Source organism: Hippopotamus amphibius, chromosome 2 (genome assembly GCF_030028045.1).
Source record: "Hippopotamus amphibius kiboko isolate mHipAmp2 chromosome 2, mHipAmp2.hap2, whole genome shotgun sequence".
Taxonomy (NCBI): domain Eukaryota; kingdom Metazoa; phylum Chordata; class Mammalia; order Artiodactyla; family Hippopotamidae; genus Hippopotamus; species Hippopotamus amphibius.
Window position 1 is genome coordinate 52,477,521 of NC_080187.1, and position 13,210 is coordinate 52,490,730.

A 13,210-nucleotide genomic window follows, 5' to 3' on the forward strand; every position below is an offset into this window, starting at 1 on the left:
AGACAGACCCGCAGCCCGGGACACAGAGGTCCCCTTTGTCCTCAGCCCCCAGCAGCCTCTGACCCACTCTCCGGTCACAGCCTGGGGGTAGAAGGTGGGGCTGTGTGGCCCTGCTAGAGGCGGCGGAGGGCCTGGCCCAGCTAAAGCCAGCATGGGTGCCACCGCTCCCTTCCTGCAGCCCCCCTGCTCTCAAGACGCTGCGTCCTCGGGCGCCCCTGGGCCTGAGTCCTGCTCATGAGCGTTTTCAGCTTGGTGACACACGTAACACACCCACAGGGCGGCTCTCTTTTGGGGCCTGATGGGTCTGGCCTGACTCAGGAGCCTGAGGTCCACAGAGGTGGAAGGTGGAGGAGCAGAGGCAGCAGAGAGCACAGCAGTGGATACACAGCCAGGCGCCCTGCCCCCCGGGAGTGGGCCCTGCCCCTGGGCCTGTCTCCTGCAGGGACATTTCTGCAGTGAAGAACTGGCTATGGTGTGGCTGAGGCCCCAGAGGATCTCAATTTCCTCAGAAGGCACGTCTGGTGGGGATATGTCCTAAGGGTCTGTTCCTGCCTTGACCAGCCACCACCCCGCCCCCGGTGCCTGTATGTTACCCAGTGCTCTGCTAATGGAGGCCAGGACCAGCCTGGACAGAGGGCCAGGCATCACACGTGTGTGCAAAGGAGTCTGTGCTGCGTGTGTCACCAAGCCTAAAACCAGAGCATGTCAGTTTGTGCACAAGGACCCATGGGTGGCACTTCTGCTAGAAGGGCTGTGTAGGTATATATTTATCCATATGGAAAACTGTTATTACATCCTCGTCAAGTGTTGACCAGAGTAGATTGTAAATTAGGAAACAGTCAACTACGAATGCAGATGGACGCAGTAAAAGCTTCTTTGAGTGGATGATGGTCATCCACTCTGTGGCTCTCAACTGGAGGTGGTACCACCCCTGCTAAGGGACACATGGAAGTGTGGGGGGGAGCCTCTTTTGGTCTTCACGTTGTTTTATGACGCTGCTTAGACCTCAGTTATATGCTTTGCCTCCCCAAATAAACTGTGTGTTCCCCCTCATTTCATTCTGCACTCTTGGTTACAAGCAACAGAAAGCAATGTTATTGTAAGGTGTACGCAGAATTAGTAGGAGGTAGAGACCCAAGAGAGAAAACAGGCAAAATCTGGGCAGCTCAGGAAACTGAGAGGCGAGAGCCCCTGTAATGATCTCTCTGAGACCCACTTATCGGGGTGCTAGGTTTTTACTCACCCAACACCCCCGGAATACTTTTGACGCCACGTGTGAGTTTCCCACTCCAAACAATTCTCCGGCTCTCTGCAGACACCAACTGGGTGTTCTCCGATTTAACTCAGTTTTGACATTATCCACCTAAGGTAGAGTCAGATCCCACAAGTTAAGGGCTCAGTCCCATAGGACTGTCCCCCACTTCACACCAATTGCAAGTCCCAGGTTGTCACCTGTACTTCTGACCAACTGGCTGTACACCAGGAGTTGCCCACAACCCCTTTCTCAGGTTCAGTCATCTGCGCAAGTGGCTCACAAAACTCAGGGAGACATTTAGTGCTTGTATTTACCATCCGATGAAGAGGTCCATGGGGGAGGGGTGCAGAGCTGCCATGCCTTCCCTGGGTGCCACCCCCCAGCACCCCCACGTGCTCACCAACCTGGAAGCTCTCAGAACCCCTTCAGTGGGTTTTTATGGAGGCCTCATTGCATAGGTATGATTGATTAAATCATTGGCCATTGGTGATTAACTCAACCTCTAGCTCCTCTCTCCTCCCCAGAGGTCAGGCATGGGGCTGAAAGTTCCAGCCCTCTAATCACACAATTGGTTCCCCTGGCCACCAGCCCCTATCCTGAGTGTTTTCCAAAAGTCACTTATTAACATAAACTCAGGTGTGGTAGAAAGGGGCTTGTTATAAATAACAAATAACATTCTTTTCACCTGAATGCTCTGGAGCTGTTTCAAGAAGTGGGGACAAAACTCTGGTGTTGTAACAAAAAATACTGCTATTGCTTTCATCGCGTAGAAAATTACAAGAGTTTTAGGAGCTTTGTGTCAGGGATGGAGACTAAATATATACTTTTTATTATATCACAATACTAACCCCCCACAGTCCTTCAGCAGGGACAGTTTGGCTAAGATGGTACCACATCACCTGCACTTGACATCTGCCTCCAAGGCTCGACGTCCCTCCATCCTGGCCTCACATGCACCGGACTCAGAATCCTGGGCCTGAGCATCTGATTGGCCAAGCTCAAGTCTCATGCTCAACTATCCACAAACATCCACTGTGTTATTTTATGTTCTTTGTCCAACATATGCTTCTGTTGGTTCTAAATGTCAGAAATCTGGTTCAAAATAGGTGAAGCAAAAGAGGAGAATATATAGAGGCTCTTATTCAAGGTCAGGTGGGATGGCTTCCCATAGGGCCCAACTGAGGGCCTCAGACGATCTCATCTACTTGGCTTCATCTGCCAGGCAGACCGTCTCCTTGTGGTGAGCAGCGTGGACCGTGGCCAGCTTCTGGATGGTTCTGACACAGAAACCCAGGGGGGCTCTGATTGGCCAGTTTGGGTCACGTGGCTTCCTCACAGGAAACAGAAATGCTCTTTCCAGGGGAGGGAGGGGACGCTGGGTAGACGTCACCTCACCTCACAATGCTGGACCTGAAGGAGGCCCCCCAGCTGTCCCTGTGATGCCAGATCGCCCTCTCTGTGCACCAGCCCCCAGTGCTGCCACCTGACGCAGGGTCTCCTAGGGCCTGACAGCCTGTGTCAGGCCCCGAGGTCAGGGCAGGTCTCACGAGGACAGGCGGGGAGGCCCAGGTCCCCTCTGCGTCTCTGAGCCCATCCAGACGTGAGCAAGTACAGGCTACGAGAGAGCGGGGGCGGGGGGGAGGCGCGGTGCATCCGTGCTGTTTGCGCGTTCATTCCATGAATGTTTAAAGAGAGCAGCGTGCTTCTAAGGGCCGGGGGTTCCAGGGCGCAGGGCCTGGTTGTTGCCCGCATGAAGCTCAGAGTCCGGCAAAGGAGGCCATGAAGAAAGTGACTGGTAGAAGTGATGTGGCCTGAGTGTTATGAGCCAGCCCGGAGCCGGACTGCAGGGATTCACATCCCACCTTCGCACGTAGTTCTTTGACCGCGGGCAAGCTCCTCGACATCTCTGCGCCTCGGTCTCCTCACCTGGGTCACGGAGACAAGGATAATATTGCCTCGTGGGGTTGTTGTGAGGATTCAATGTGTTGGTGCACGTAAAGTTCTTAGAACAATGCCTGGCGTGACCTGCTCTGAGTAAGCATCAGCTAATATTGCTGTGATGACTTAATTGTTTCCCTGGTGCGGTCTCGTTGCATGCCAGGGGCACACACAGCTTGGGCAAGTCAAGGAAAACTTGAAGGGGAAAATCCCTGAGAACGGAGGTGGAGAAGGGAGGGAAGGGCATTCCGAGCTGAGGGAACGGCTTGTGCAAATTTACGGGGGCAGTGAGAGGGCCCGGTGTTCAGTGTTGGAAAGTGCGTATCGTGGAGAAGCAATGAGATGGTTCTGGTGGAGGACCCCAGGCTGGAAGAAGCAGACATGAGCCTGGTGACCGAAACAGGGAGAGGGTGGCTTCTGAGTTTCTTAGGAAAACGTAGGGCAAGGGGGAGGGAGGGAGTGTCCTTTGAGAGAGCGAGAGAGGGAGAGCCGGTCAGCAGCACGCTTCTCTGCCCTCGGAGCCCATCTAGGAAGTGGGTTTGGAAGTTGTCCAAGTGGACAGATTAGGTCATGATGAGATGGGGTGTGGGCCGAATGACTGGGCTGTGCCCACCTGGCTCCCCCAGCAGCTGGGGGAGTTAGCTCACAGTGGCATGACATCCTTCGTGGCAGCCACCGTGGCCTAGAGCTAGCCAGGAGAGTGTTTGGACAGCAGTCCCTGTGTGTGGCGTGGGCCCCGGATGCTGGCACGTCGCTGCGGCAGGAAGGCTGATGCACCCCCGGGGGCTGCCTTCTGCTTCGGGAGCTTCACGTTCCCCTGCAGCCTGGTGGCCTGCCTGGCGGGCGTGCCTGGGCCCCATGAGGTTACCGTCTGGCCTTGTTTCTCCAGATGCCTCGGGTCCCAGGTCTGGCGGCATCCTGTGGCTTCCCCCCTCGGGCTCTCTGCCTTTGCCAAATCCCCAGTGACTGGCACTTTGTCTAGGGCTTACTGTAGCCCAGGCACCGTTAAGGGCTCGATATTTGTCACTTTACCTAATTTTCACAATGACCTATGAGGTTGGTATTATTACCCCCAGGGCCAGCTTCACGAGCGAGGGACCCAGGCGGCCCCTGTGCTCGGGCTTATGCTCTGCTGTCACCAGTACTTTTTAACAAGGCACCCTGATCGCATTTTGCACCAAGCCCAGCAAGTTACATAGCAGGTCCTGGTTCTCCCCACTTGTCAGGAGAATATGCAGAAGCACAGAGTGGTCATGAAGCCACATGTCCAAGATCACAGAACTGGGTGCCTGGGGCACTGACTCCAAGGTCTATGCCCTCTGGAGTAGAAGGAGGCTGAGCTGAGTCCCTCGACCTTCCCAGCCTCGATTTTTCCATTCTCAAAATGAAGTGACCCTGCCTGCTCTTCAGGATGGCTTGAGGAAGAGGACGTGCTCGGGAGAGCTTTATACACCCGCTAAAGCTCAGCTGATTAAGAGCAGCATTGGCTGTCTCCCAGCGCAGTTGGCGCTCCTACAATGCCTCCAAGTCTGCGCAGGTCTTCTATGAATTGATTTAGAAACTGCTGATTAAAATAAGCTCCCCAACCCCATGAGGCAGCCACATGAAGGCAGTTGTAGCTGTTTCCCCCTTCTCCACCGTGCAGAAGGAAGACCCTTCCTAGCAGGGTCTCCCTCTGCCGGGAGGGTGCAGCTGGCAGAAAGGGAAGGAAACAGACGTCCCAGCAGCTTCTTCTGTTCATAGATCTCAGGCCTTATCTGCAATTAGATCCTCTCCAAAAAGCTTCGCTGGAAATCCAGCGCTCCTCTGTCAGTGGAGGACACCCTGCAGGTTAAAACCACCTCGAGCACATTCCAAACAGACTCTGGCACCTCAGCAAAGAGGCAGATGGCGCCTGGGAGGGGCCCCAGACAGTGGCTAATAGGTCTTTAGAATTGGAGAGATTCTTAAGAAGCCTGTGTGACAGTGAGACTGCACAGAAGACCCCCATGAGAATACCCCACATTTGCAGGGTGTTCTACACCTACAGAGAGTGCGCACAAACATTAGTTCTGCCAATCCCCCAAACCTAGGAGGTTGGCATTATCACCCCGATTTTACAGGTGAGGAAATTGAGGCTCAGCAAGCCTGGCAGCACCTACAGCTGGACCATCTGATCCCAAGTTTAGAGTTTCTGTCTCAGGACCAGCAGTTCTCAACCCTGGTCATCTCAAATCACTTGGGGATCCTTAAAATATGCTGATGCCTGAGTCTGGCTGCAGACGAACTGAATCAGGACCCCTGGGGTGGGCCTGGGACTCATGTTTGTGGAGGTTCCTCAGGGAATTCTCATCTGTGTGGATGGAGGTGAGAGTTAGATTTCTCTGCTATTGGTAGGGGTGGAAAATCTCTTCTCACTCCTGGGGCCAGGTTCAGAGCATCCCTCTGGTCAGATGCTGTTGCAGGAAGGGGTTTCAGGAACCATCCAGAAAGACAGCAGGCTCAGCTCTTCTTGAGTAGCTCCAAGCCCGGGTGGGAGAGGACCCCACAGCCTCCCTGGTGGCCCAGCTGGTGGCCCAGCTGGCACACCATCGTCCCATGCCCAGTCCCCATCGCCCCAGACAAGCAGTCACAACTCTTAGTTTCACTTTTTCTCCTCAGGCACATCCAAGTCAATACAAATCTCTTCCTTCCACACCTTTTCCACACCAAGGGAATCCAGGCTGTGTTTTTTTGTCATGTAAGCTTTATCTTGGACATTGTTCCATATCAATTCAGTCTTTTCCCAGCTGCGCGCCCTCGCACAGATTTTTAAAACTCACCCGGATGGCCAAGGGCGCCTCTTCTCCGCCCACATCAAATGCCTCCTACTCTGATGGCCCATCTCCACCTGTGGGGACCCCATGGGACGTGGAAGGCTGGGAGCCCGGGGCTAATTCTGGTTCAGAGTTACTCCTCTGCTCTGTGCCTGTACCGTATGGGGCAAGGGCCTGACTCACACCTCTTCCCTGGCGGGGAGGCAGGTGGGAAGGCCAAATCAGATTGAGGACTGCAGCCCCAGCCCGGGAGGCACTGCTGTGTGGGCATTTTAGGTGAATGTGAGAACCATCTTTCTAGAAGGTGAGTCATGACCTTGCTGCATTTAACAATCCACCCGAGTGTGGTCGGCTCTCCCTCAGCTGCTGCAGGTTTATTTGCTTCCTTCTCTGACGAGGTGAGGTCAGTGTTGTTCTTGGAGAAGGAAGCTGAGAGTGTGCAATGGGACTTGCCCTGAAGGGCTGGAGCCTAGGATGGGGCCGTGGTGGGCGGGGTGGAGCGGGCTTAGGCGTCCCTGGACCCAAGGCTCACCTGTGTCTCCTCACCTTGTCTGCATGGGGACCACCCCGCCCTCCCCCAGGCAGCTTGCACACAGAGAGACCTGAGCCCTCAGAGTCGGATGACCGGCCCTGTCCTTGCTAATCACCGGGAGCTCTTGGGTGAGTCATGTAAACTCTAGAGACTCAGGCTCCTCGTGGGTAAAATGAGGACAAAATAGGTAATTACAGACTTGCAGTGAGGATTAAATGAGATAATAGAGGTGGAACCAATTTATAAATGGTGAGACACTGTTCAAAGTCAATACTTTTATGATCAACGTTTCTGCATGAACTTAGGGCATTGACGTGGACTCTCTTCCAGGCCTGAACTAGCAACCAGCAGCGCCATCACTGGGCCTCTGGGAGCCCCGGTGTCCCCTCCTGAGGCTGGGTCAAGGGGAGGGGTCAGCACTGACGTGGTTCTAATCCTTCCTGCAGCCCTCGTGCCGGCCAGCAGCTTCTCACCGCCTGCCCTTCCCCGCCAGGAGGGGGCTCTGTCCTGCACCCCCGCTGGTCTCTGATCTGCCTGCGCCTCCAGCACGGATCGTCTTGGCAGAGCTGCCCCCAAAGATTCCTGCGAATGCTTGTCTGTTCCTGCCTATTGCAAAGCATGGTGCCCACAGCCCTCCGGGAAGCGTCTTAAACCCCCTCCACAGCTGCTCCGGTGGGCACTGTGCAGATCACCCTCCCCCGCTCTGGACTCAGGAGCGGTGCCCATCCTGGCAATGCCCTTGGGAGCCTTGGCCCCAGCTGGATGAGACCTTTCCAGAGCAGGACCCGACATTCCCACCCACCAAGACTCTAACAGTGCCCTCCGCCACCTCCCACGTCTGGCTGTCTGGGCAGATTCTAGAATGTCTGTGCCCCAGATCCGCGTCGAGGAAGCGGCCGGTGGGGAAGAAGGGCTGGCAGGAGCAGCCCTGCCTTCCGATGACCACCTCCGGAGCCTGAAGGCCCTCACGGAGAAACTGAGGCTGGAGACCCGCAGGCCCTCCTACCTGGAATGGCAGGCCAGGCTGGAGGAGCAGACCTGGCCCTTCCCGAGGCTGGCAGCTGAGCAGCAGAGCTGTGCGGAGGAGGGGCTCCCCCTCGCCCCTAGAGTGCCCAGGCGGCAGCCCCCAGCTCATGGGTCGGCCAGCCAGGAAGACGGGGCCCGGTCCACTGGCAAGCTGGAGGGCTTTGAGAGCATCGACGAAGCTATAGCCTGGCTCAGGAAGGAACTGGTAAGTAAACGGCTGTCCCTCCAGGAAGCCCCAGAAAAGATGCCATTCTCTCTCTCTCTCTCCATCCTTCTGTCTCTCTGTCTCCATCTCTCCCTCATCTCCCCCCCTCCCAATTGCACATTTTCTTATTTAGTCAAGGATAGGCCTCATTACTATGTGTGTACATGTGGTCCATGTGCCCAACAGCCCCCAGCCACAGGTCCTTGTGAAGAGCCAGAGCCTGTGTTTTTTATTTTTGGCCGTGTTGCACAGCCAACGGGGATCTTAGTGCCCCGACCAGGGATCGAACCCACACCCCCTGCATTGGAAGCGCAGTCTTAACCACTGGGCCATCAGGGAAGTTCCCCTGAGCCCATGTTCTGAAGGTGCCCCCAGCCTTCCCCGATGCCACTCCTGGCATCAGAGCCTCACACGCTCCTTCCTAGGTTGTAACTGCCCCTCTTCCTCTCTGAAACCCTGTCACCCTGCCGCCCGCCCCAGCTGCCGGCTGCTCCTGTGACCCTTCATCCAGCAGCCACTGTCCCCACGGCGCGGTGCTGGGCAGCGGGGCTGTGAGGGGCGAGTACAGGGTGGTGCGGGCGCTGCTGTGAGTAGCTCAGGCTCGGCCCATCAGCCTCTGCCCACACTGAGCGATGTACGGGGAGCTGCCCAGGGGCAGTGTGGCTGATCAGGCCTAGTGGGGGTGAAGGCTTTCGGAGGCTGAGTTGGAAATTGCCCAGAAGTCAGGGCTAGGAGGACACCCAGGTGGCATAAGTGTGAGTGATGGTCGTGTGCTGGGAGCTGGGCCAGCACCTCCACCTTTTCTCTGCCCACAGGCACGGCAGGCTCCCATCAGGGGCATCGCTCAGCACATGAGAAGGGCGTGGGTGTGCAGAGCTGTGTGCCTGTCTCCCGGGGAGAATCACTGGTCCCGGGCACGGTGGCATCTCAGCATAGCCAGGTGATGCTCATCACGTGCTCTCCACTCCTGCCCCGCCCACCCCATCATCTGTGGCCCAGGTCACACCTGCCCAGTCAGGCCTCTGTGGCCATAGGTGAACCAGCAATGAAGGGCCAATCACTTTCTAGAGCCTCCAGTAACTCCTGGGCCCACAGGGTAGGCAGAGACCTGCCTGGTTTGTTGAGCAGAATCCTGAAAACTAAATCCCCTTTGGGGCCTGGAATTCCTCGTGAGTTTAGATAAAGAACTGGGGCCAGGAGGGCTCCGGGACTCAGGTGTCTGACTAATCAGACATCTTTTTTGTTTTAGTCTTTGATGTTGAGACTGTTTCTCAAAACACACATCTCCACTAACTGGAGTGTTAGTTGCTTGCAGAGAAGCCCCTGAGGATTTGTGTTGTGTCTCCAGACTCCCCATCGCCACTGGGCACTTGAGAGGCATGTAAGAGGTGAGGACGGATAGACACGAAGCTGCTCTTTAAATCCTTGAGGCTGAACTGCTTTGATTTGTTTTCATAAAGAGGAGCAAAAGATATTCCCATTAATCAAGGATTCAGTTTGTTAGCTTTGGGTTCATTTGAGGTTTGATTGCTTCTGGGATTGCTTTTACTTTCTAAGTAAGTTAGCATTCCTTGTGAGTCCCCATTTAGGGTGGAAATCAGAGAAGGAGTTTGCTGTGTGTGAACCAGAAAGGCGTTCTCTGGCGTTGTCCCTCTTGTCTTCTGGGTGAGAGCCACCTCTCAACCCTTGCTGTATATTACACTCACCTGGGAAGCCTTGAAACCTCCAAATCCTAGACCACACCCCAGACCAGTCAAACCAACATCCGGGGGTGGGACCTGGGCATCCGTAATTTTTAAAGCTACTCTCAAAAGTGCAGCCTGGGTTGAGAACCATTGCCATAGACCTACAGGCCATGATCATTTTTCTTGCCAAACCCCTTGCAACCCAAGCAGCAGGAGATGCCCCGGCTGAGAGGTGGAAGGTGGACTAGGCCTAGGACACCCAGGGGTGACATATGGAGCAATACTCCACAGGCGGGAAGAGGAGTGTTACTCGTTAGGACTAATGGGCCTGCTTAAGGCTGCCGTAAATAAATACAGGGAACATCAGCATTATTAATAATGCTTTATATTTGCATATTTTCTGTTTTCCATGCCACTTCTCTGGGCTACCAAGGGTGGGTAATAATCCTAATAGTAATGCCACCAAGATTTGTCACTAATTGAGTGATGACCGTGTGCCAGCTGCTTTTCATGCATGACTCACCTCTCCTGAGTGTCATATCACCTTCCTGTTACCCCAGTGTACAGAAGAGGAAACTGAGGCTCAGAGGGGAATGTAGCAATAAGTGAGAGGGTAGAAATTTGACCAGTGGCCCGTCTGGCTGCATTGCCCAGGTTCTTTTTAGCCACTATACTACATAGTGTCTGCCAAAGGCAGTTGATTTTGTTCTATGACTCCTAAAAGTGTGAATTCACAAAGATGTCAGCAGACAACAGGATGTGTAGGGGTGGGGCAGAGGGAGACACAAAACTGATGAGGGTCCAGCCCTCATGCTATGGTCTCTTTGATTCCTACAACAGACCTCTGCAATTGCTGTTATCATCTCCATTATACAGATGAGTAAAATAAGGCTGGTAGGAGTCCGACAACCTGCCTAGAATTACACGACCAGTAAGTGGTGAAGTCATGTGAGAGGAGAGTGAGAGCAGAGCTTTGGGGAGGGGCAGAGAGTGAGAGGTGTCCTTCCCGCAGGGCCCTGACAGGCAGGCCTCTTCCGGCTGCAGGTAGAGAAACTCTTAGAGCGGCAACTCTCAAACTCTAATGGGAAGGTTCTGATCTTGTTAAAATGAAGATTCTGCTCCTACAGGTCTGGGATGGGGTCCATGATTCTGAATTTCCAACAAGCGTGAAGGTAGTGCTCTGGTCCATGGACCACACTTTGAGAATCAAGGACTGAAAGGCAGGCAAGACTGGGGTCAGGGAAGCAAGAAGGGACCTTAGAAGGAACCCCCAGGGGTCCCCAAGCCTGCACTCTAAGCCCTGTCGCTGCTATAACTGCCCTTTGGGCTTGGGCTCAGCCAGTGAATGGACTCCAGGAACGAAGTCATGGCATCCTACACCGAGTGGTCCAAGAGCTGAATTTTCAGGTGACTGTAAGTCTGAGGTTAGAGCAGCCCAAATGCAGACCGGCAGGCAGGCCGACTGAAACATGCAGTTCTGCCCACTTCCGAGATTAAAGAGTAACAAAGGCAACCTATAAAATCCTTTGATTGACTTGAAAACAGAGTTGAACAGTGGATCAACACGTCCATTCCCCTGTTTTAAGTCTCAGTTAAAACGTTAAACTTCATGTCATTGTTTTTCCTAATTCATCATCTGTTAACTCATTAAAGGTGTCATTAAAATGAACCTAGTTTTTAAAAATAGTGATTTCAAAAGTGGTTTCAAATAACCTCTGTTATATTTTAAGCCCAGAGTCAACTTTTCTCTATACCTGGGCAGACTCTCTCTGCCAGATTGTCAGGCTTGTGTGCAAATTTGTCTTTTCTGCTGATGTGGCCAAGGAAACAGATTAAAAATCTGTAATTCAGTCAGCCCTGTGGCTGTTTGCCCCACATGATGCCAGACTCAGCTGGCCGGGAGCTTGGGCTCAGCCATGGGTTTGTGCCCTGACCGGGTCTCTGACTGTCCCGAGCGTAGCCTGGAGCAGTGGGTGCGACCAGTGCGGTTCTTGGTGCCAACACTGACCCTCCTAAAGGCAGGCAGTGTTGGATCTGGAAGGATGGGCGGTCCACCCCTGTCTCCTAGGCGGTCAGCTCAAAGGCAGAGAGGGACTGCCTGAATGTGGGCTTATTTCCAAGGCCAGAGAGGATCCTAGTAGCTCCCTCAGGGTCCACCCTCCCTCTCAGCTTTCACTGTAGGGAAAGCACAGTCGCTCCTGACTGAGAGTAAAGGGTTGTCATTCAGAGTCACGTGTTGGGGGTAGAAGGAAGGTGGAAATCCTTAAGCCCCGTCGACACTGCTCCTCCAGCCAGGAAGGCCTGACCTTCAACTCCCTGAGTATCCAGGAAAGGTGTCACCATCCGACCGTGGCAGGCAGGGCTGCCCCCTCAGTGCCCGGCGGCTCCGGGCCTGCTCCCCAGGCTGAGGCTCAGCCTCGCTTTCTGGGGAGAGCGACTCAGAGCCCGGTGACGTGGCCCTCTATGACTCCTGCTGCCGGAGGTCACAGCCTCCAGCTTTCCACCTTCAGGGTGGCCTCACGAGATGGCCAAGTGGCCTGGAGTGGCACTGGGGCAATGCTTCAGGAAGGGGTGACCCGAAAGGGCACAGCCCTGAAGCTGTGGGACTTGGCCCTCTCGCTGAGCCTGAAATTCAGAACATGTCACAAACCTTTGACTGCCTTTGGCCTCAGAGCTTGCAACCCAAGGGAAAAAGGGACAGGACACTCCCTTCTGCCTTCTCTCTCAGTCCTGCTAAAACACTCCCTTTGCCAACCTGAAGGATAAAGAAAAGGGAGAAATTGTGTACTTGGCCTGTGTGGTGCCAACACTAAAACCAAAACTAAACATCCCAGCTTCCTGAGGGCTTGTCTTTGTGGTGAGAACCCAGAGCATCAACAGGTATTTTCCTTTTGGCCTCATGCAGGTGTCTGATCCCCACAGACAGAGCCCCCAGCCAAAAAGGTGTTTATGGTTGTTAGAAAAAGGGGAAAAAAACCTAACAAGGTTTAATAATTCTAAGGCCTGCTGTGGCAGGAGGCCTGTAGCCCTGGACCTGGCTGGCCCTTCTGTGGCTACAGCATGATTCCAGCCTTTCCAGGTTAACCCTCTCTTGCCTGTGCTGCCTGCTTGAGAAGCATGTGACTGATGTGTCCAGACACAGTCCTCAGAGGTCAGTGTTATCCACTGCGACTGAATGACAGCATCTTCCGACTGGGATGGAGGTGAGAGGTACATGAACCCCGCCCATCTAGGGAGCATTTTATGGTCCCCCAAGCACTTTTACCAACAGTGCCTGAGTGAGAAGGCTTGGAGCTATTTGCTCTTCCCATTTTACAGATGAGAAGACAGGCTCAGAAAGATGATGCACCTGAGAGTCAGAGAGGTTAAGTGACTTGCCCAAGGTCATACATAAGGGTATGTCTAAGCCAAGACACAGACCTGAATCTCCTGGCTGTGGACTCAGATCTCTCTCCTTTGTACTGGGTACAGTTGCTCATCTCAAATGTTCAAGTCAGTGGGGCCATGAGTTGTCAAAAAGCCTGCCTTTAAAACTCTGCTGATTTCAGAACACAGGCACTTCCCTGGTGGTCCAGTGGTTAAGACTCCACCCTTCCAATGCTGGGGGCTCAACTTCAGTGCCTGGTGGGGAATCTAGGATCCCACATGCTGTGTGGTGCAGCCAAAAAAAAAAAAAAAATCAATCCTTGATTTTAGAACAGGACACGTGAAAAGGGTCACAGAGAGTTATTAGCAACGCCTCATAACAATCCTGTAGCAGGGAAGGAGCAGCCA

The 13,210-nt window shown here is 54.0% G+C and overlaps 1 protein-coding gene across 2 annotated transcripts in view; it reads left to right on the forward strand.

Moving 5' to 3' along the window:
- Positions 1-13,210, forward strand: part of FAM167A (family with sequence similarity 167 member A) — a 33,562-nt gene that overhangs the window by 8,228 nt on the left and 12,124 nt on the right. Inside the window, exon 2 of one of the 2 annotated variants that reach the window (XM_057719893.1) lies at positions 6,851-7,751. In XM_057719893.1, coding sequence (XP_057575876.1) covers positions 7,383-7,751 — 369 coding nt within the window. In that variant the 5' untranslated portion in view covers positions 6,851-7,382. The remainder of the gene's footprint in view (positions 1-6,850; positions 7,752-13,210) is intronic. The other variant, XM_057719892.1, reaches the window with a different exon arrangement.